This window comes from Myripristis murdjan, chromosome 10 (assembly GCF_902150065.1).
Source record: "Myripristis murdjan chromosome 10, fMyrMur1.1, whole genome shotgun sequence".
NCBI classification, from domain to species: Eukaryota; Metazoa; Chordata; class Actinopteri; order Holocentriformes; family Holocentridae; genus Myripristis; species Myripristis murdjan.
In genome coordinates, this window is record NC_043989.1 from 17,918,426 (window position 1) to 17,941,306 (window position 22,881).

The window sequence follows — 22,881 nt, forward strand, 5'->3', positions numbered from 1 at the left end:
CTTGTGTGTATGCATGCACAAGTAACATCTAAAATATGTGTTTTATGCAAGATCCTAATCTGAGTAGTTATAAACTGTGGCTGACTCACAGGGCCCTTACCTTGGCATTTAATGCATTATATAAACTGGGGCTTAATATAACTGCACGGCTCACATGGGTGTGCGGAAGAGGTCGAATGATTTACTGGAGTGGGATGAGACAGGATTCCTACCTCATGCTGTATGTTTTGGTTCTGCAGAAGAGTTGCAGCGCTTCATGCCATTCATTCAGTTCGCCTGATGAATTAATAAGGTGATTAAAAGATAATATTCCCATGTAGTTTTGTGGTAAAATAAAAGGAAGTGGTGGAACCTGTTTTCCAGTTAGAATCTCTACCTTGAGATCTTGCATGCCTGTGGGATTTAGTTGAACTGGCAATAATGCATCAAAATAGCGCCATCAAGTGGCCATCAAAGGAATAAAATGGCCAATGAATCACTGTTTCTAATGTATGAGCAGTTAACCACTGAATGCCAGCACAAGACTCCAAAACTGACTTGGAGTATAAAGTTTTTTATTTTATTTTCAGATGCAAGTATATGAAACATGTTAGGAGGATAATTATTTACAATAAAACTTGCATAACACACAAAAGCAGGAAATGCAAACATTCAACAAAAAATTATACGGCATAAGTATGGAGGGCTAGCAGTCTATCTGAAGAATGTTCAGAGAAGCAATGCATGATTGTCAACCGAAGAAAGAAAAACAGAGGAAATTCAGTGAAGTTTCACACAAAAATGTGTGCTTTTGTTCAAACCAAACTAAAACGGTAGAAAATAAAAGAAAAAATGACGTTGTTCAGCTTAGATTCTGACTTGATACCAGTGATAGTTAAGTGTTAGGTTGCATTGTCAGTGTGAGCTATGCTGGTGCAGTGCCTGCTGAACAAATAAGCCTCAACAGTGTGAGGTGACATCACCATTTTCATGAGGAAACGGGAACTTGCACTATTAGCATGGGATATCTACACAAACTATACATCCAAATGGCTTGGATCTTGCGGCACTTTCCCCAAGTGTACTTCAAAACTTCATTAATTGAATATGTACAAATTCTGAGAGCCACCCAATTTACTACAAACTTTGAAAGTGCACAGCCCTGATAGCCAAATATGTGTAATCTTTGATTCAATACTTCCTATATAAATGTATATCTTTACACTAAAACAAACTGCAAAGTGTGATGTGGGTTGTTACAATGAGCCCTGAGGAAATGTATAGATTTCAATGTCTCTAATCTGACTCAATCTCAAATAAAAGCCAAATATATGCGGCAGAGGCAATTTATGTGTATATATGTTAAACAACCACAATGGTCAGAGGATTTTTCCACCCATAACTAGTAAAGCTGAATCACAAGCCTACAGTCACTGCAAGTCAGACCATACGGCTACCATCACACCACTATACATCTCCAAATCACACTGTGTGCAAGCTTAGGATACACAATGCAGTGAGTGAGGCAATGGCACAACTGTGATGAGTCTTGTTGAATCATTAGTACTTAAAGTTATGCAGTTATGTTCATTACGGGTGTTGCTGTTCAGTTTAAATTTACTATCTTACATGAGCTTCCTTGGCTCTTGCAATAAAAAATAGAAACAAAACACATTTCACAGTAGTATATATTTTTTTGTTTTCTTTTTGTGGTATTGTTAAATACATACATAGAACAAGACACATGGCTTCCATAATGAGGAAAATCTTGCTGGTGCAGTCGGTCACAAAAAAGCTGTTCCACCATTGATGAGTTAATCAATCGTTCTACTGATCAAACTGATACATCAGCCAAGAGTGACTTTCAACTACGGGAGACCTTTATTACATTACGGAAAAGAAATGGGTCACATTTCACAATCAGTGTTCAATTCAAGATAGACCTCTACAGTACCCTCCACCAGCAAATGACAAACCTTCAGTACAATTTATAATTGAATATACTTTTTCAGAGGCTTCTCTGATCTTTCTCGGCTATATTAGAAGTTAAATAGTATCCTGAAATCAGAAACTTTCTTTACCATTCCCATATGCCCACTCTACACCCACTCATAATCATTCAGCTGCTCCTGTCAAAACAAAAGGGGAAAAAAAAAAAAAAAAAAACCTAAAAAGGAAAAAAGCAGTCATCCGTAAGCCAACTCCAACAGTCAATAAAATCAAGAAAACAAAGACTATAAAGCAGTACATACTTAAAAGGATAAGCCTATAACTTTGCAGGCATTTGCAAATGAGTTTCAATGAATGATCCTTTTTCTGAGGTGCTTCCTTGTGAGGGTGCTCTCGCTACGGACAGACTCCTCACTCTAAAACAGGCCGTAGTCGGACCATCCCCACTGGTCTCTGTACACTAAGAGAAGGCGGAGGGTCCAAGGTGGGTTAGGGATGGCCAAGGCTGTCCAGAGGAGCACTGGGATAAAACCTTGATGCTTATAATAATAGGCCACAGGCCAGGAACAGGGGGAGGGGGGGCCAGAGCAAATGGTCCTGGAAACACAAGGAACTCCAGGAAACTTCAGCCTTACTCGTGAGGAGAGCGGATGGTATCAAAAGTAGATCTGCTTGGCATCTGACGGATTCTGCTCCATGGGGCAGTATGGGCATTTCAACCTGTGGACGAGCAAGGGGAGGGTGAGGAGAGCAGAACAAAATGTTATGTAACATGTGGTTCCTTACATATGCAGCCAAAACTACTGATATCCAAAAGGCATTTTCAACCACACAGTATATGTAAAAATTTTTTTAAAAAAATAAAAAATAAAAAAAAGTCCTAAGTCTTTTGTTCATATTTAGGTGTCACATTTTAATTTCCATTCATGATCATTAGGCTGATACTCTTCTCAGTGAATGCGCAAGCAGACGTTCAGCATCTTGGTCCAGAACATTGTAACACATGGCTGCTGTGAAGTTCAAAACTGTGATTTTTCTGTTAAGGTGCTTTCACACTCACATTTTCAACCTGGGGTAACCCAGGGATAAGTGTGCAAGCAGTTAAACATTAATTCATTTTCAACTTTGGGCAGGAACCCCAGGCCAATTTCAACCTCAATCGGTAAAAGGGTTGAAATGTTTTACTCCAGGGAAAGACAATTTCTATGGTGTGAAAAATAGCTTGTAAACAACAGGTCTGCAATCAGCCCATGTTGGCAGCACCTGGAGAGGCTTACAACAGCTGCTGTTGCCATAACAACAAGCAAACAAGTATTATTCTCCTGGAACACCAATATTTGCTGGCAGAGTAAAATACTTTAACTCAAACAGGCTTTTTTTTAAACCACTATGATATAACATTTTTGAGTTAGTATGATTGCACTGTTCTCCATAACCTAGATATTATATTTGAGAAATTCTTAAAACAACATCTTCAATATTGGTGTGAAATAATAAGTGCAGGTACACCAGCAGGTGAGTGATTAAAACAAATGTGAAAAGAAACAGGGTTGAACACGGGGGTAAGTCTCCCTGAAGTTCGACATTCAAGTATGAAAGTGCCTTTATAGCCCTTTTCGATTATCAAGGGTGAACCTGTAACTTCCCTTATCCCGGAACTTGCCAGAACCATTGAAGTTCAGGTGCTGCCTTTTATTTCCTTTTTCACAGCATGGAGAACCAAATGAAGAATAGAAACTCCAGGCTAAAAATTTTTTGTTGTCTTAAATGATTATTTGTCACCGTTTGGTTGTGCACTGGATGCCCTGCTCTCCCAAATGCAGTGATTTTTTTTATTCTATTTTTTATTCCATTTAAAACCACTGACCTATAATATTTTTATTATAGATCTGAGAAATATATAATCAGCGTTTCTAGCAGCTGAGTCGAGACCAAGCTAACTACGGTAAAAAGAAAATAAAAAGCCGAGTCAATTCCATCAAAACAATCATTGACCTATTTTATTGCATGCTTGTTAGATTATATCAACTTTTGACACTTTTTTCCAACTGTGAGGGAGAAAAGCAGCATTTCTATGTTGCCAAGTCATCGCTTGCCAGAACCCATGAAATAGCCTACAAGGTGTGGCACGGCACGTTAAGTTCTCACAGTCAAACAGGGCCATTAGCCTCTTCAGCCACTTCAACACTGTCACCTAGATACCTGTGATCCTGCCATACACACCAATAAATTAGTTGCAAACTTACTTTCCAGCGTTAGTCAGTTTGTTAAGGGCATCTCTGGAGATGACGTGGCCACAGATGAGCTTCATGGGCGGGTTGCTCTCTGATGTCTGCTGCCGGAGGATGGGGCAGGCGAACACAGAGTGGTACCAGCACTTCTTCCCAAGGTCAATTTCGATCTGCATGTATACATAGGCAGTGCATTAAGTGTACAGTCAAGAGGAATGATGGAGATCAGTGCTGAGTGAGAACTTAAGCCTAAAGAAACTTACAGGCAGCTCATCTTTGTGTGTCCAGACTCCACTGCACTGCCTCTGCTCGATCACCTGCTTGATGTTCATCAGCACTGGCAAGGCCATGCAGCCTGATGCAAAGCTGAGAAGACATGGACACCATAATTATCTGATACTGTCAACAGGTCAACAAATGTCATTTATCTGGATAGTTTTAGTAATAAATATTTTCCTGTTGCTGACCCATTGTGAAATTTTGTATTTTTGTATTTTGACAATGGCCGATGCACACAGTAGTCTTTTATATGATGAATCCTGAAGTACAGCTCATCATGAGAATGCTTCTGAAAATAAAACGACCATGTGAGGAAGATCACAGCTCTACGACTGGTGCACAAAATGTGATTTAGATGCAATATTTTTTTAATCATAATATGTTAAGAAACCTCAAAATGTTTAAGCAAAAGACAACAACAGTAATGTTAACAGAAGTTTAAGTTTCTAGGATGTGGAATGACGATGATGACAAGGCAGTGCCACAGTTAAAATAATTCTAAAATAATTAACATCAAGTCAATTGTTTCAGTTCATATGCGCACTATCCTATAAATGAAAAACTAATTTTAACAACATTTGGGAAGTGAGATCGTTTGTGTCGTGTACATAGTTTTCTGACCTAACACTAAGAGGTGACTCTACAGAGAGGCCCAGCAGAGCACAGGCATCCCTGGTGAAGATGTTACAGATCTCGGCCCACTGGTTGGTCTCCAGCAGACTGCGGTATGGAGAGTTCTCAATGCCATGACGCAGGTAAACCAGACTGCCCATCAGGATCTGGATATCTGCAGGGACAGACAAAATACATAAGTGGAAACACTAAACTGCATATATCACACATTTGATAAGGTATAGGGTCATCCATTGCCTTCAGGACAGTTTCAGTCCTCCCTCTTGGAAACTTTAATCAAAACAAATTAAGTGATCACATCAAATGACTTTTCACATCTCACACTGACATTCTGCAGCAACTGGGAGACACACTCATGAAAAGTTTGGAGTTTTTTTGTTTTTTTTTTTAAATAAAGCTCAGCTTAGATTATGTCAGATTGGTGAGCTTCTTAACATGCAAAATAACAGATGGATGCTGAAATTTTATATTTAATCCTCAGTCAGCTCAACAATTAATTTAACAACTTGCCAGCAAGCTAAACATGGTGTATCTTTTTTTTTTTTATTTCCTGGGCTAAGATGCTGTTTCTCTGTTAGTTAATGTAACCCCAACAAACAATGTGAGCCACTTGTGAGAAGTTTTATATTTCACCAGTATAAACCCACCCAGAAGAATGAATCATTACAGCACTTTTTTAAAACTGTACCTTGTTACTTTTAGCAAGTATCATGTGTCCATCTATCTCCGTAAGCTTCCAATCAGACATTTGCCAATTTTAGGGTTAGTGCTCCTTCAAGTCAGCTTCTCACTATTTGGCCTCTTTGGAAGTTTGCTAATGATCTTATGATGACAATTACTTTTAAAAAGTTGTGATAGTCAGCTGAAGCTGACACTCATTGCTAATCAGAATTTCAACCGAACACGACTACCTGGTATAACTGTGATTTTACAAACTTTTCATGTGTTTTCATTGTTTTGTCCACCTCCTGTATATGGAAAGCCAATGACTTTAAGGGAACAGGGGTGTAAAAGTTTTAAACAAATTCACCCCTATATACACTTCACCATATCATTGTTGCAAATGCAAAAGGGTCTACTTCTTCTGAAGACTGTCTGGCATTACACACTGACTACCTCTCTGGTGCTGAGCAGCAAAGGGCTGGAAGTGCCTGGCATACTGCAGGGCCTCCAGCTGGTTGCTGATGCCCCCGTTGAGCAGACTGATGAAGTACAAGCGGTGCAACTTGAACTCTAAACTGCTGTTCAGGTCTAGCAGTCGTTGCCGATTCGTCACCGCCCACCTAAGAACATACAGACATAGGCAGGTACAGCCAACTATGCAAATACTGTCATATAATGCAAAACCACAACACAGGAGCTCTCTGTTGTTATTATAGTAAAAAATTCTCAAGGGTACGGTGGGGTTTACATTATAGTAACCAATGGTTATCTTGAAATATGAAATGGGATTAACTAGCTCTGTGACTACCAGAGGGGATGTCATGGCAACCAATAAAAGAGAGGAATTTTTCCACATCTGAAATGTGTCTTTGTCCAATCCAATTACATAGTTGAAAATGCCTGTTGTATAAAGATGAGTGAAGGATCTAATTTACATCACAGCCAAGGTAAAGCCTAATGTCCAATGTGTTTTTATCAATGCAACAGTTTAAAAGTGAATTGACTAAAAATACTGAATGATTAAACAGAAATAAAAGTGTGTGTGAGTGTGTGTGAGTGTGTGAGTGGTGGGGAAAACATACTCTAGTGCCGGTCTGAGGTCCTGCATCCTTAGAGCCTCCAGGATCCGGTTCAGCTCCAGGAAAGGCTGCTTCATACTCATATCTATAACTACTCCAGACTCCTGGAAACCAGACAAAGCATTTTAATAAAACGTTTTCGCAATCATTCAAGTTATTTTACACCAAAAACCTTAATTTCCTTTGTTTTGTCAGTGTTTCTATTACTTTACCACACTCACAACTTCAGACAGACTACTTCTCTTCAGGGAAACATAAAGTTTTTGAATTATTTACCTGGCACAGATCTTCTGCTACGTTGAGCATCCCTTGTCTGTACAGGTGCTCCACAATGGTTTCACTCAGGTATTTCTGTCTCTCTGGGGAGTCCCACACTGTCTCTGCCACCACAGCACTGACCTCTGCATCAAAATTCTGCAGCAAATCATACCAAAAAAATACACAATCAATGAAATATATATATGCCAAATATAAAAAATACCAGATAGAAGCTACTGGACCTTACCCTGTCAATAGCTTTGCCCACTTTTGACACACTGCCGTGAATGTCCTTATGTCGGGAGGCAAGCATCTGTACTGTTTCTTTGATATTCTTACAACACTGTGCCATAGTCTGAGATAAGACTGATAAGTCTGCATCTTGAACTCCTACAAGAGAGAAAGAGACATGTGCATTTACATGTTTATTTATAATAAACAGTGATTCACCATTGTGTCTGATCACCTCTGACACAGCAGTGATAAGGCATCAAGAACAAAGCAACACTTAAAATTAAATTCAATCTCAATACTCCTCTATCTTTGTGGAGTGGCCTGCTCAGTCTGCTTATTACTTTTTCTTACCAAAAGCGACCAGCTGTCCCCGTATCTCACAGACACTGCGCAGAAGCTCGTCTAGCCTCTCTTCGGACTGGTGGCCGTACATAACGAAGCGGTGGAGCACCTTCTCCAGCTCCCGCTCCACACATGCACACTGTTCCATGATTCAGATTGGAACACTCATACACACAACACCAACACCTGGGAAGAAACAACAGCACAGCTCAAAACTGCTGGACAGTTGGGATTATTGTCCTTTAATCTGTGATCAACATCAGGATGGTTCAAATAACACCATACTGGGTCAAGATGGTCATGAATTAATGGTGATGATGAAGGTGATGTAGTTGATAATGTAGATTCCTAACAGATTTCAGTTTCACCCAGCAACTGTCTACAGTGTGCGGAAAAAGTAACCTAACATGCATGTCTTTTAGACCCTATTAAAACATAGTTCAGCTGCTTCTTGAAGCAATCTGCCCATCTGCATCACTTACCTCTGTATGTGCTGTGATATGATATTGACTTGCTCTGCTACAGCTAAAAGGCATCCCTCTCTGATCGAGTCAAGAAAGACTGCCTACCAATACAAACACAAAGTTTGCATGATCGTGTACTGGGCCTGATGTATATCAGCTGACAATGCCATAGCTGAATCGACCGCAATCCAAGTGCTCTGCTAACGCTCTTATAAACTCTAGCGTTAAATTTAAATGTCCAAATAACATAATAAATGTCGTTCAATAATTACGGTTCAGCAGTCCAGCTGCCTACAGACAGATCCATTGCTAATGTGTTAGCAGCAGCCCTAACCATTGACAGCTAACAGTGCGCTTTGCTAGAAATTACAGCTTGTTAGCAGTATATAGAAAATGTCCACCTGGAAAGCTAACAGACTAAATTAACGATAGCTTGCTAGGTTTCGGTGGTCCCACTGATATGCAGTGTGCTATGTTTTAATTACAAAATCACAACGGGAAACAGAATGTCACTATTACCATACAATTCAAATCGAAATATTTCTTTTAAAAAAAATAAAGCTGTCCTGCTGCTAACATAAACAAACGGCTTAACAGCGACTGGCTAGCCACAAAAGCTCGCCATCACTAGCAACTAGCATAGCTGGTTGATGTTAACCAATTCAGGACTGACAAAGCCCAAATTACTCTAAGGCACAATGACAACCTTCTCGTTGTCGTTATTTTGAAATTTTACAACAATTAAAAAATATATGGCTATTTATCTGAAATTCGAGACCAAGACATTTAAATAAACACCACTCACCTATCTTGCTAACTAGTTAGCAAGCGTTAGCGTTAGCCACTCGCCTGTTATGACAACACTCCGCCGCCAGTCGTCCTGGATGAGGAACTTCCTGTGTCGCATTTTGCCTCTTCTGGCCATTTCACAATAAAAGTTATTGTCTTTGTTGTGCTCAGTAAAGCCTACCGTACAATTTACGCTTGACTCCAAACATTTCTCAAATTTCAGTAACACAAGGTGACTAATCATTTGAGATTACATTGTAGTTTGGTGAATTAATTGTATTGTGCCTTTATTCCTTGGCTGCCTGTCTGCTCTCTGCCACAGTGACCAGGAAGGTGGCCCGTCTCCAAGGGGATTCCCAGGGAGATGTGAGCCCACCCCACCATGAAAGTTAGGCTGAGAGCAGAGGGTAAGAGGTTACACGTTTGTTCACATTTACCCTGAATAATGAACTTCAACCTTACAACAAGATGGACAGCCACTCTCTTTAATCATGAAATATTATTGATCATCAAGGCATAAACCAGATTATTGCTGAGTAGGGAGGGAACCTACCATGCCAAGCTTTTCATAGGTCCAGCGTCACCATTATTAAGTTTTGCAAGTTTTTCAATTTCTCCTGTTGGAAACAACAATAGCAGGTGTACTTTATTTATCACTGAATATCGTTTCTCTTCAATCTTATTATTAGACTAGGCTTAGCCATAATGTAAAAATATATATGTATATGGCTTAAAGAAATTTTAAAGAGACTTGCTGTGCAGAGTTAGGATGTACAGCCATGTCCTAAAAAGGGCAACTAGGCCAGTTCAAAAAAGACATATTTGAAATGTGATCTTAGGTTTATATTCTTACTGTTTGTCATAAATACTGGCTCTTAAATACCCCATCATGAGACTGGACCCTTGTTTTAGCATCATGTCCCAAAGATAGGTCTCCATCAGATAAACAAGCTGCGATGAATTTTAAAAAAGGAAATCATGTTTATATATTTATTTATTTTAACACCAAAAGAGCTGCTTTGCCAGACAGCGTTTGACATTTGCACAGCATGTTTATTTGCCATGGACACTGCACACCAGTGTCTCTGCCAAGGCCCTTGATTTAACCCAAAGGTTATTGTATGCTTGTATGTCACCTCGTTTGTATGGCATGAGGTTATGGACCTCTTGGCAGATACAGATGCATGGCTTATTGTTTAGGTATGGGTTGATGGTGTGTTGCGTTGCTGACCGAGTGGGTGAGGTCTTTGGATTTCAGGGGGCTGGCATGACTAATCTATCAGTAATATAGACTAAAGCTTCTCATTGCTGAGGGGCTCATCATTCTTTCCTTCTGAGTCCTCCATCAGTGCACTGTGCCACCATAACCCTAGTGATTAAAATTATCAGCCCTCTTGTATACACATTACTCCACACATTCTCAGCCAACACACACCCACATACACATTTATACATGTACAAATATTCTCCCATCTCATCTCATAATTATTTACTATCCTCTTATTTTCTGTGTTTGATAGGAGAAATCTGTGTATATTTGTTACGCAGCTCTTACAATATTGTAGGGCAGTTCAACTGAGTACTAAACTAACCATAACACCATACCACTCTCTCCTTAGTGCCTAAAAAAAGGACTTGATCATGCCATTCAAATCTACATTGAAATGAAATTGCTTTATACTGTAGCTCAGTGGGTAGATCACAAAGGTGGAAAGTAACAAAGTACAAACTATAATTTTTTGAGATTACGGCACTTTTCTTTAGTATTTCCATGTTGTGATATTTTATTCTTTTACTCCACTATATTTCAGAGAGCAATATTATACTTTTATTCATTTACATATATCTGGTTACTGAAGTTAGTGGTGACTTTGCACGATTGATGCATTATTAGCATCAAAACTTGCCAGCGGTATATGGAGCAGATAGAGCTGCAGCCTCAAAAAGGTTAAAGCCTCAATAATTTAACACTCTGAAAGGGACCATTTTTGCATTCTTTGCAGTACTTTAACATAGTACTTTTACTGTTCATTCTTTAGCACATTTTACTGCGAGTAGTTTGGCTTAAGTAAAGGTTTGAATGCAGGAATTTGGCTGGAGAAATTTTCCATTGTGGTATTGCTACTTTTACTAAAGAATATGGATGCTTTTTCCAAAACTAGAGCATGCATACATACATACATACATACAGTACATACTATACATCAGATAAGTTTTTGATTTTCCTACATCATGAGTGTGCTCTCTAAACACCTTGACATTACTGACATACTATACTGTCAATCGCTGCCCTATGTAACCTTCAATGGGTGCTCCAGTCAAAGTGTTTCCATTAGCCTGCCCATGACTTAATGACTAAGAATTAATGGTAATCTCAACAGGAATTAGGTTAGGGACAAAGGCTTAACCAACCTCGCCATCATCAAACATGTCCAGGCAGCCTCTGCCGCAAATACTGATAGGTGCAATTTAGTGTCACAGGCAAGATTACCACAGGGAAAGAGTGACTTGTCACAGGGGTGTACTGTAGCATAAAAGATCAATCAACTAAAGACAAATATGAGTTAAAAACATGCGAGTGTACCTGTTGTGCAAAGTTATACAAGTATCCATGTTATACAAGTGTTCTCAACTAACATGCAGCTCATAAGAGTTCTGCATGTGAGCTGTCAAAGTCGGGTGGTCTACAACCTCAACCTTTAACCTGTTGTCGCCCCAGGCAGAACCTAGGGTGCACACGCACACATGCACACATTCACACATTCACACATTCATATACCCACAAGCACCCACCCACCCACACACATACACACACATACATACAGTATTTACATCCAGGCCTAAAGTACACAGTCTGCATGTGTACTGGTCAAGTAGACAAAGTGGGGGTTGCATGGGCTTTATCACTCCCTTTATTCTCTCACTCCTGCGCCCAGACCCTCAACTAAAGCTATGGCTATCTGGCCCTGGTAGTATGGGTCTATATATAGTGCGCCCCTGTGACTGAGCTGGCTCTAAGTGTCAGATTCCAGAGGCATGCATCCGTCCTGGCAGGATCAGCACCTGCTGCTAACTATAAACCCGACCCCCCCCCAACCCCGTCATCGCCCACACCCCAGCCCAGCTCAGACAGGAAAGCTAATGCCAAACCAAACTTCATCTTGGAGAAGAAAAAAGATTCGATTCAGTTAGCCCTTTTCCTGGGGCCAGCTTAGTGGGGAGGGGCAGAAATAGACAGCAGAGGGGTAGAGGGGAAGTGTATGTGTCTGAGCAAGATGCCTTCCTTTGCACCTTCAATAGAAATCTTTTATACAGCAGTATCTATGAGTTTTTGAAGTTTTGTGGCTGAGTCAGACTGAGTTGTACGGAGTTGGTGAGTGCTGGTCCTGGGATAGAGACATGTGCAGAGCTCTTGTAGACTTGGACTGTCCTGTGCATTTGAGAGACAGTGGATTGGATGAAGAGCGGTATTGCAACACAGAGAAACTCAATGCCCTTGGGAGATCCCCATCATTAGCCAAAGGTACAGTAGCACTCATCCTGTCATTCTTTCCTTCTATTCACACTGAGAACATGCTCTCATTCTCTGTTCAGTGCTAAACTGAGACAAGGTGGACACTTTAGGTAAAGGGTATGTATTTGGCAGAATGAATTTAAATGGAATGACTCATAATATAGCTGTGATGAATAGGTATCAATGTTGGTAGATCAAAATAAATTGCTCTTCTTAAATGTATTCTGCATGTATCTTGCATCTTGTGAGCTTTTAAGCACATATAGAGATACATTGAGTTCCTGATATGCAGAATAACATTTGACATGCACATTTGCATTTGCGTGCCTCTGCTTTTAAAGAAATGGCAACAGATAACAGAGATTTATTTTTGTATTCTAACCCTTTTTTGAGATTTATTACTCTTCCATGTACGACATTTTCAGAATGTTTGAGGCAAACAAGGTTCACACATTCCAAAGCAATTAAAACATACTTTACTGTGGACAAAATCACAAAACAATATCAATGCACACTAAAACGAAGCCTGGTATTTGCACTAAGTAAGCTTTTGTCCATCTATGATGTTTATTCAACAATGGATACAGAAATTAATGAACACAGTCTCCAGGTAACCATTTCACATTTTCAGTCCAGGTAGAGAGCTCAGAGCAGACCGGAGGAGCAGACTGGACTGGCCACAGTGAGAATTTGGAGCTTGTGGCCTAGCAATGGACAGCTGGACTCTCCAAGGGGACAGCTACTCCTTCCTGCGCAGCGCGCCCCGCACCTTTTCCCTGCGCCATCGTGACGGTACCCCAAACCACGTGGAGATCTTTGACATCACCAGTATCCCAAACCACCGCAGTGCCATCTCAGAGACCACCTGCCTGTGTGACATCTTTGGGGACGATTGTGAGTCACCATCTCTCTCCAGCAGCCCTGCCTCAACGTCCGTTGTTCCTTCTCAGAGGGAGGTGAACGGGAGAGCCGCTGCATCACCCCTTGTGGATGACCTAAACGATTCCTCAGGTTCTTATCACACTGCCCAGGGCTCCAGTGAAGGAGAGGAGGTGTTCGAGGACTCAGCAGAGAGACTCCACAGTCCTACATTACTGGCAGAGAATTCAGAAAGGAGGCAGTCAGAAGACAAAGGATTGAGCTCAGGGAACCCAGGGATTTGTACAGACATTGAAAGAAAATTAGAACCAAACAGCAAATCACCAGTACCTCAGATAAGTACAGCTAGTCCATCAGCTGAGGTCCTCAGCCCTAGTTGTGGTGACAGAACCCCCTCCCCTGGATATAACAACTGCCATACTCTCAGTCCAGAGGGACAAGTGTCAGCCTTGTCTTCATTCTCGATTGATACAAGAAGTTCTGTCTCATCACCCAATCCAAAACACTCTCTGTCAGCAGCTGAATCAAGAAGTATCACTTCCTTAGACAGACAAAGTAGCTCCTCATATCAGTCTTTAAGTCACAGTCCCTCCGCTGAGCCGAGAGACAGAGTCACCTCATCATCTGAGTCAGTAAACACGCTGTCATTACCTGAGTCTAGAGGAGCACAGGTCCCACCTGAGCCAAGCAGCATCTCTTATAACCACAATAACAGTCCCTCACCTGATCCTTCATCCAATGTTTTTTCACTAACATCGACACCATCAGCCTTTGAGCCCGGCATCATCCTTTCATCTAATTTGCCTTCATTCAGTAGCACAGAATTATTATCCAACTCAAGAGAATCATTGACCTCTCCTGAAGTTAAGTATAGGTGCAACTCCCCTTATACTCAGTCATCCTCTCCCATCCCAGAGATAAGAAGAAGGGTCTCTGTACCTGATATCTTCAGCAGAGCATCAACACCTGACATAGAGAATTCCTCCTGCAGTCCTGAGCTGCGTTCTTACTCTCCTGCTGGAAGAGACAACACAGCAGTACCTGAGAACCAAGACAGCGGGCTATCACGTGAACCGAGCAGCACTGCATCCACACCTGCCCCAAGATATACCCCTCCTTCGCCTCTTATTTCATTAGCGACCACTCCTGAACTTAGGGAGAATAGTGTTTCTCCAGAAGTCAGATGTGAACCTCCCTCACCCGGCCTGCTCAGCACTAGCTCTCCACTTGATACTTGGTCAAGAACCCCCTCGCCTGCCCCTTCACCCAAAATAGCACATATTTCCCCACCCTCTGAAACCTCACCTCAGACCTCCTCACCTGTAGTAGGTTATAATTTAGCCCCATCACCTGAAGCTAGCAGCAGCTACTCTCCAGTAAAGCACAGACATACTACTCCCTCACCTGAAATCAGGATTATAGCATCCTCACCTGAGGTCTGGAGAAAAGAGCAATCTTCTGAAGTGGAATTAAGATCAAACTCTCTGGATCCTCATATTGACTCCACCTTTTCTGATCCCAGAAGCCTCACTTCATCTCCTCACATCACAGGAATTAGTTACTCTGTTGTTCAACCAGAGGACAGGGACACTTCATCATTACCTGGACTCTCTCGTCTCTCCACACCCGAGTCTGGTAGGACACATCTGTCCCCTGAACCAAGGAGCCCTACCCCAAGCAGAGACAGTACAAGGAGCAGCATAACAGAATCTACTGGTACACCAAGAGGCTCACCTCATATAACAGGCTTCACGTGTACTGTCCTACAGCGTGAAAACACTGAAAATCTGTCACCGCAACCCAGGTACCAAACATCTTCACCTGAGCCAAAGCATCACACTCCCTCACCTGAGCCAAGGAATCAAACAGTTTCACCTGACAGCTATCAAACTCCCTCACCTCAACACAGAAATTCTTCACCTGCTGCCCTATCACCTGAACCTAGGTGTCACCAGCATTCACCAGCTGCCCTTTCCACTGAGGCTGATCCTCAATATACTCAACCCACTCCTCCTCTCAGAGAAACACCTGAGGTTGAGGGGATTTCCTCTTCACTGGACATTACAGGGATACAACACCCTACCAACTTGGCAGAAGACAGGGTGTCACCCTCATCTGAATTAGACAGTGGTGTCAAATCACTTGGGACTGATATCGAAAGCAGCTCACCCCAGGTAAAAAGTCCTATCCATTCACCCAAATCAAGTACTTCACCAGTCCCGGCTGAGGGAGGTGTTTTGGATAATTCTTTAAAACAGCAAACCACAAACATAGAATCACCAAAAAGGGAAATATACCATCAGTATAACTCAAGTTTAGCTTCTTTCTCTGAGGAGAAACAAGATATTGGTCCTCTTGTTTTCCAGAAAGGAGATCCTTGTATTAATCCACCTAGTGAATTCCAGCCTCCTTCACCAGTCTGTCTTAAGAACCCAAGTCCAAACAATTCACCCGCCCCTAAGACTACATCTAACTTACCTGTCCAGAGTTTGGAAAACCCACAGGCTAATTTTATTGCCTACTCCTTAACCTCTGACAACAGAGAAAGCAACAGGTCTCTAAAGTTTTCTTGTACACCTGAGCTCTCAAGAAGACAGCCACCACCCAAAGTTGCAAGAAAACCCAGAGTTAGAATTGTGGAGGACATGGCTCACCATGGAAACAGGAGGAGAACTCCCTCTCCCCCACTCACACGATTCACCCCTGTACACATCATAGCCCCGGAGAAGCCATACAGATCATGGCAGAATAGAAGCTGCAGCCCCCCTCAGGTGGGAGCATCCTCACTACCTGGTAATTTAAAGAAAGCTGTGACAGATAGGGAAAGCCCCAATGCTGCCCCCACTGACAATAATAAACAGGCCTACTGGGTTAGGCAGGAAAGGGAACTGGAGAGGGAGAGGCAAATGCAGCTGGAGGAGGAGAGAGAAAGGCAGAGAGAGAGAGATAGGCAGAGGCAAAGGGATAGGGAGAGGGAGATGAAGAGAGAGAGGAAGAGGGAGGAGCAGGTGCCTGAAAAGGGGGAGGGGTGGCAGGGGGACGCCAGTTACAGAGGGGAACAGGTTGAGCTGTCATTCAATGCCAGGAATAGAAAAGGGCCTGCAAGTCGCAGCACAGCTCCCACAAGCAGAGGGACTCATCAGGGAATGCCAATAGCGCGTTCCTATCCAGAGAGCCTGCTTTCCACCAGACAGCTACAGCAACAACAGAGTCTCATCAGAGTGCAGAATTCCCAGCAAGACACCAGGGTAGGAGGTCCCACCAAGTGGCTTCAGCCTGCTGGACCTCCAAACAAGAACACTGCTCCTGGACGTGTGGCCACAAACAGGCCCCGCCAGAGCTCCAGCTCCAGCATGGGAAGTGAGCTGGATGAGGCAGACAATGAAGTGAAGTGGTTTACAGACCTGGCTTTCCGCAGCCTGTCAAGCCCTGAAGTAGATTACCTTGACATGTACAACTCCAGTCATTGTTCATCTACGAATATTTCTCAGCCGTCTACTCAGGAGAGCCCAGCTGGGGCCAGCGCTGCCTGGCTGGCCTATGCTGACTTCAAGGGGTCTGCTCCAAAGCTGGACAATGAGGACTCCTCATTCCAGCAGCCCCCTACCTACATCTCAGATGGCCTGGACCCATCAAAGCGCTATGAGATGGGAAGCTTCGAGTGTGTAGATGTGGCTGTGGAGAGAGAGGACTCCAGGAGAGGGAGGAGAGGAGTGCCAAAGCGACAGATCCAGTTGAAGAGAAAGAATACTGCTGAAATTAAGCAGGATGAGGGCAGTGAGGATAGTTGCCCAGGGGTTCCTGTGATGATGGGTAGTCCGTCTCTACAGAGGCACTCCAGAGAGACATTGGTAAGACAACACAGCACACCAGCAGCTGTGCATGAATCCTACCACCCTGAGCTGAGCCCTGATCTGGATGAAAAAAATGAGAGGAAATCTAAACTTCAGAAGTCTGTTTCTCTGGATGAGACATGTACCAAGACCAAGATGGCTACTTGCCTTATCAAGAGTGTGCTGTCCAAGAAGATGCAAAGTGTTGATAAACAAACTGAAGAGCATGCGAGAGAAGGTGCAAGCTCCCCCTCTAAAGACAAAAGCCTGCCCATTGAGATTGAGAATGTAGAAGCACCATGCAAAGAGTTCCCAAAGCTTGACACCCATAATCTGAGCTCCAGTCTTCACTCAGACCACAGCCTTTCTTCTGAAGATCTGGCTATGAGAAGAGAACCAAGTACAAAGGGTGAAGTCAGACTACAGAAAAACTTTGGAGTGAAATCCAATAACAGGCCAAGTTCAAATAGCAGCAACACAAGTTTTAACTTGCCACAGAGTGACAGTGAAGGGATAGACTCTCCATGCAGGAATACAGTCTCATCAAGATCTGAAATGAGGTCAGAACTGACAGTCCCATTTGACAGTAAGCAGTCCACCACAGAAAAAATCATCCTCAAGACCGGAGGAAAACAAGGTGATGACAGTAAAAGATGGGAGGAAAATGAGGCTGGTGACTCAGCACATGCCACTGCCGGGAACACAGGAGCTCATTTTGCCACTGAAGCCAGCAGCACACAGGTCAGAATGACAAACAGAGACGGGGAATGTGAAGTCCTTGGCACAGAAGACGATAAACAACTGCAACAGGGTGACAACAAGAGCACCTATATGTCAAAAACACCAGAGATTACCCTCAAAGCCAGTCCTGCCATGAAGAGAAAAAAGAAAACCTCACTCAGTGTCTCTCTCGCACCAGAGGTGGAAAATAAACCTGAGCCACAACATGAAGCACCTTCACCAGAAATGTGTTTCAGACAAACAGAAGAAAGTGCAGAGGCCAGAGTGGACAGGAAAACGGAAGAGGAACAAGACAACGAGAATAATAAATCTAAAGCCCCAATCCACAAAGTTAGAGATGTTAGGCGGCTAGTAAAAAATACATATAATCTCTCATTCAAAGCAACCAGTGTTGCAAAGCCATCAGATGAAAATGAAGGGAGGACGGAAAATTCACAGGAGGACAGAAGGGAAGAAATAAAAGAGGAAAGGAAGGTGGACATCAGAGTGGAGAAAAGAGAAGGAAAGCAAGAGGGAAGAAGGGAAGAGAAGAGGGAGGACATGGCAGAGGAAAAGAAAGAAGAGAAGAGGGAGGAAAGGACTGAGGAGCTCAGAGTTGAGTCAAAAGAGGAGCAGAGACTGGAGGTGAGAGATGCAAACGTCCTAACATTATCTCCAGTTCTGCAGAGCAAGGGAAAACCTGTGTCTCACTCACAGCCCATGCAGATAGAATGTAAAGCTGTTTGCTGGAAAGAGGACAAAAATAAAATGACACCTAGCAAGACAGACTCAGAGAAGCCAGGAGACAAACATCCGGTTTCTCCTCATCTTACCATTGAGACATGCAGTGAACCAGAGACTTCCTCTTCTTCAAACACACAGAGTTATACAGCAAGGGACACAGCAAAGGCACAGCAAAATCAACCTGATCCTCAAAAGGAGGCAGAAACACACCTGACTGAGACAGAGACCCACAAAATGCCAGACAGCGAGGACAAACCTGTGGTGGTTAGAAGAGACAGGAAACCCCCCATGCTTGGAAGCCTCCCCAAACTCCCCAGTAAGGAGAGAGAGGTCTCCACTGCTGTAGTGGTGATACGGGAAGGATCCAGCAAGACCAAGACATCTTCCTCCCCAGCCCATGAGGAAATTCCTACCTCACTCCAAGCCCCATCTACTTCACCATCACCTGGATCCTCTTCTGGCACTATACCTGGCAGCAGCAGTCACTCAGTCTCCATGTTATTAAAGGAGAAAGGCTACCAAGCTGACATTGGAGCAGTGGTGGGTGAGGGCCAGACTGCAACTGCAGGCAAAGGTCTTCCCCATAAGCATGTGAACCGCCTGGAAATCCCACTTCAGACAGCAATGCCTTCAGATGGAGCTCAGACTGAGTCACGGAGAGAAAGGACATTCTCATCCTCGTCCACCAAATCTGACCCCACAGCACTTTCTGACAACACAGAGACCCTTATAAAGACCAGTGAAGAAGAGGGAGTTAATAATAAGACTTCAATAAGAGATTCAGCAAAGCAAAATAGTGTATCTTCTCTACAAAATATTCAGCAACAAACAACATCCCAAGTGAAACAAGGAGATTTTGAGGCAGTAAAAAGACAAGATCCAACTTTCCCTCCAAGATCCCCTGCCATGAGGAGATTCAGACCTCAGCCGATTGAGGTGAAGTCACTGTCTAAAGAAACACAGAAACAAGAGATGCCCACAAACAACATGCCAACCAACAGGCCACAAACCATAGAGGTCAAATCTATAGCTAAGAACTCTCAAAAGCCAGTTGTGCCACCAAAACCAAGTTACAAATTCAAACCAGCGGATTTAGTCACAACACCAAACGAATCACAGAAATCAGTGGAGACAACATCAGGTGTAAAACCACAAGGTGAGGAGAGGTCTCAAACGATAGTAGTCTCCTCACCAACAATCTACAGAAAGCTCTCCAGTGAGTCCACAGCAACATCAAATTATACAAGAAAACTAGCTGTGTCCACTGTTTCCAGCTACAAACCCCCACCAAGCAAAACAACGGCAACCTCCATATCTAGTCTTTCAAACCGATCAACAGCACCATCGGAGACCGAGGCATCTCATGACAGAGCTCCGCAGCAACAGACAGGGGCTTCGCCTCAGAGCTCTAGACATACACAAAGACCCACAACCTTAGCCACAGCTCCAACATTAGCCAAGGGCCCAGGTCTATCCTCAGCTCCAGGACCAGTGCCTGACCTGACAGCACAACAAGTCCCTGGACCCTCCTCAGTTATAGCAAGCCAGGAAAGCCAGCCAGCTGTTATGGATACAAACAATCAACCATTGTATCCCAGGACAACATATCCTCAAGACCGAGCTATGCTGGTGACTTCTAACGACACAAAACAACCTGCTACTGTATCCACAACACAAGCGCCAGGATACACACACACACACCATCCATACCACAGGTCACTGTCCAACGAGCGTTCTCAGAGAGCAGATGACCTGCGTTACTATGCCTCAGATGACCCTCCAAGCTATGACGAAAGGGAGAGTTTCAGTCCCCTATTGCTGCCAGATTTAACCCCCAGGAGGCCAAATCGCTACCAACCCACCGCCCGCCCTCCTCCATGCTCCTGCACTTCTGGCTGCCCCTCCCACCCTGGTCTCACCCCCCCTCACCACCACCACAGCCCCCACAACATCACCCCCCCAGGCCCCTCACACTCACCTGGCCAGGCAGTACCATACCCTGTGGCGCAGCCCCAACTCCGTCCCCACCAGTGCAGAGCTGACCCTCAGCCTATGAGCTACCAGCCGAGCTCTCCTAAATCAAGTCTGCTCAGCCCAGGACAGCCACCAGCCATGTACCAGCCTCTCCACCAGCCTCCTGCCTGCCCTCCACACCCTTCCCTCATGCAGCCCTGCCCTTCTGACCGCCCATTGCAGCCACCGCAGCATATTGATCCCCGGCGGCCACCTGTCCACCGTTCTCCCCAGCAGCAGCCACCAGGCGTCAGTGGGTCCCCATACAATGATCCTGGCCACAGCCACTCCCCTAACCTTCCATCTATGGATCCCCAGTACCTGTGTGGCCCTCAAAGCCTTGGGCCGTCCTATGGCTCTGAATATGGGGCTGACAGCTCCAGTCTGTACTCAGAGAGCAGCTATGGACAGACACCTCGCAGAGTGCTCATGGATCCTGAGACAGGGAAATATTTCTATATTGAGGTGCCTATGCAGCCACTGAGGAAGATGTTGTTTGACCCAGAGACTGGTCAATATGTCGAGGTGCTTATCCCCCAGCAGGCCATGTCTCACTCAGGCCTCTATCCTCCCTCAGCAGCCCCCTATCCTTCCCTCCACAACCCCAGCATGTATGCCTCAGCTCCACAGTACCTACCCTATGCAGCTCCACCTCCCCCACCACACCCACAGGGTCCACCACAGCCGACCCGCCATCCCGAGGCCTCTGCCTCAGCAGCAATGCACCAGAACGGGCCTGGAGTCGGCTATGGGAATCCCCCTGGTCAGGGATCCAAGCCAGAGCCCCAGAACCATCCACCACTAGACCAGAGCTACCTGGAGGGTATGTATTATGTCCCTACAGGGATGAATGCAAGCCCCAATCCCACCCCACCAGACTGCTACCACAAACATCCCCCCAACCTACCCAGTGCAGGGGGGAAGAGGTCCTGAAATAGAGGTTAGAGGCCGTCTCCCTGGAGCCTGTAGGGTTTTAAATACGTAGTGTATAAAGGGGTTGTCTAATGTTAGCCTGTAATGTTATTTGAGTTTTCACATTGCAACTGAAGACAGTGAGTCTTTGGTTCTTGTTTATTTGCTGCTGCTTATACTGTAATAGGCTGCTTTGATAGAGAGATTAATAAAAATGTTGTTATTATTCTATGGTTAATAGTTTTGAAAACACAAGAAAGTTACCCTTTTTTTATGAAGTGTTCTTAAGACTAATACCTAAAGCCAAAAATCTCTGTCTAAATTTTGTCCTTTTGAATAAAATTTAAACATCATAAGAATAATACATCAAAAATATAAATCAATAGATTAACAGATTTATTGATGTGTGTACTTCAACTAATACTTCCAAAAAACTTGAAAATACTGTTTAAGAAGAACCTCATATTTATTTATTATTTAATTTCACGTATATTGGATGAGTGAGTTTGTGCACATGATGTCTGCATCAACAATACCAATAAAATATGTCATATTTGAATGCATCTGTTTTTTGTTTTTTGTTTTTTTGGTAATGACTTTATCAGCAACTATAGTGTAGCATCTTCTCTGTCCCAGCATTACAGTAAGTTTCTGGTCATCAGATCATTATGATGACTAAGGTGCCAAATACTGGAACTTTTAATTTCATGTAATTTTCTAGCCTCTACAGTTTTTCAGTAGTTCCATATAAAATGTAGTTGGACTGACTCTAAACCACATATTTACTGAAATAAATGATTGAATTCAAGACTACATTGCAGCCTGTCCACGTTTGTGAAACCTTATCAACCATGCAAGCATATCTGAGTGAACTATCTTAAGATCAGTGTTTTTTATTGTTAACAACTCAGGGTTAAGCTCCTGTGTGGGCAAGAATCTGCAGAGGTGTCTTTGAGTAAGACACTGAACGACTGTTATCTTGTGGGAGGCTGTTCCTGTAGCTGACCCCAAACTCTTAACATTCCTGTGGCGAAGTGAGCAATGAAAAGACAACTTCATTTTGGGATCAACATGTATAAGTATCAAGTACATAAAAGTATCACATTGTCAAGTGTTTATATTTTATGTTTGCCGGCTGCTTTTCACAAGGCCTGACACCAGACACCCACCTAGTGCCAGGGTGTGGGAGTGCAGGTGAAGGTGGGGGAAAAAAACAAAGAGGTAGTCCATTACGTCATATTTTAGAGCTGTTTCACTCTCCCCTAAAAATGTTGCATCATCTGAGATGGTCATCATGTCAGACATATTTTTCAGCTGATGGATTCATGTCAAAAGGCTTTCTGATATGATGTGATGTTTTTGCAT

General features: G+C 43.4%; 2 protein-coding genes across 2 annotated transcripts; one reads left to right on the forward strand and one right to left on the reverse strand.

Annotated features, from left to right (window-relative positions):
- Nucleotides 1-533: 533 nt before the first annotated feature.
- rmnd5b (required for meiotic nuclear division 5 homolog B) lies at nt 534-9,018 on the reverse strand. The gene is made up of 10 exons (XM_030062048.1): nt 8,918-9,018; nt 7,658-7,834; nt 7,320-7,462; nt 7,091-7,228; nt 6,818-6,918; nt 6,189-6,355; nt 5,061-5,226; nt 4,424-4,526; nt 4,176-4,330; nt 534-2,649 (listed from the first exon to the last, which is right to left on the reverse strand). The coding sequence occupies exons 2-10, from the start codon at nt 7,794-7,796 to the stop codon at nt 2,586-2,588; spliced, it is 1,176 nt and encodes a 391-aa protein (XP_029917908.1). The 5' UTR covers nt 7,797-7,834; nt 8,918-9,018; the 3' UTR covers nt 534-2,585.
- Nucleotides 9,019-13,125: 4,107 nt separating this feature from the next.
- LOC115366240 (cardiac-enriched FHL2-interacting protein) lies at nt 13,126-21,537 on the forward strand. Its single transcript, XM_030061597.1, has 5 exons — nt 13,126-13,633; nt 14,210-15,010; nt 15,099-15,327; nt 15,885-18,354; nt 18,565-21,537. The coding sequence occupies exons 1-5, from the start codon at nt 13,126-13,128 to the stop codon at nt 21,535-21,537; spliced, it is 6,981 nt and encodes a 2,326-aa protein (XP_029917457.1).
- Nucleotides 21,538-22,881: the final 1,344 nt, after the last annotated feature.

Excerpts from the sequence above, each read along its gene's own strand:
- rmnd5b (XM_030062048.1), bottom strand. The coding sequence starts at position 7,796 with ATGGAACAGTGTGCATGTGTGGAGCGGGAGCTGGAGAAGGTGCTCCAC. Across the intron at positions 7,229-7,319 it reads TGGGCAAAGCTATTGACAGG|AATTTTGATGCAGAGGTCAG; the intron begins GTAAGGTCCAGT and ends GATTTGCTGCAG. Across the intron at positions 6,356-6,817 it reads GACCTCAGACCGGCACTAGA|GTGGGCGGTGACGAATCGGC; the intron begins GTATGTTTTCCC and ends GTATGTTCTTAG.
- LOC115366240 (XM_030061597.1), top strand. The coding sequence starts at position 13,126 with ATGGACAGCTGGACTCTCCAAGGGGACAGCTACTCCTTCCTGCGCAGC. Across the intron at positions 13,634-14,209 it reads ATCACCAGTACCTCAGATAA|AGATAAGAAGAAGGGTCTCT; the intron begins GTACAGCTAGTC and ends CTCCCATCCCAG. Across the intron at positions 18,355-18,564 it reads AAAGGAAGGTGGACATCAGA|CCCATGCAGATAGAATGTAA; the intron begins GTGGAGAAAAGA and ends TCTCACTCACAG.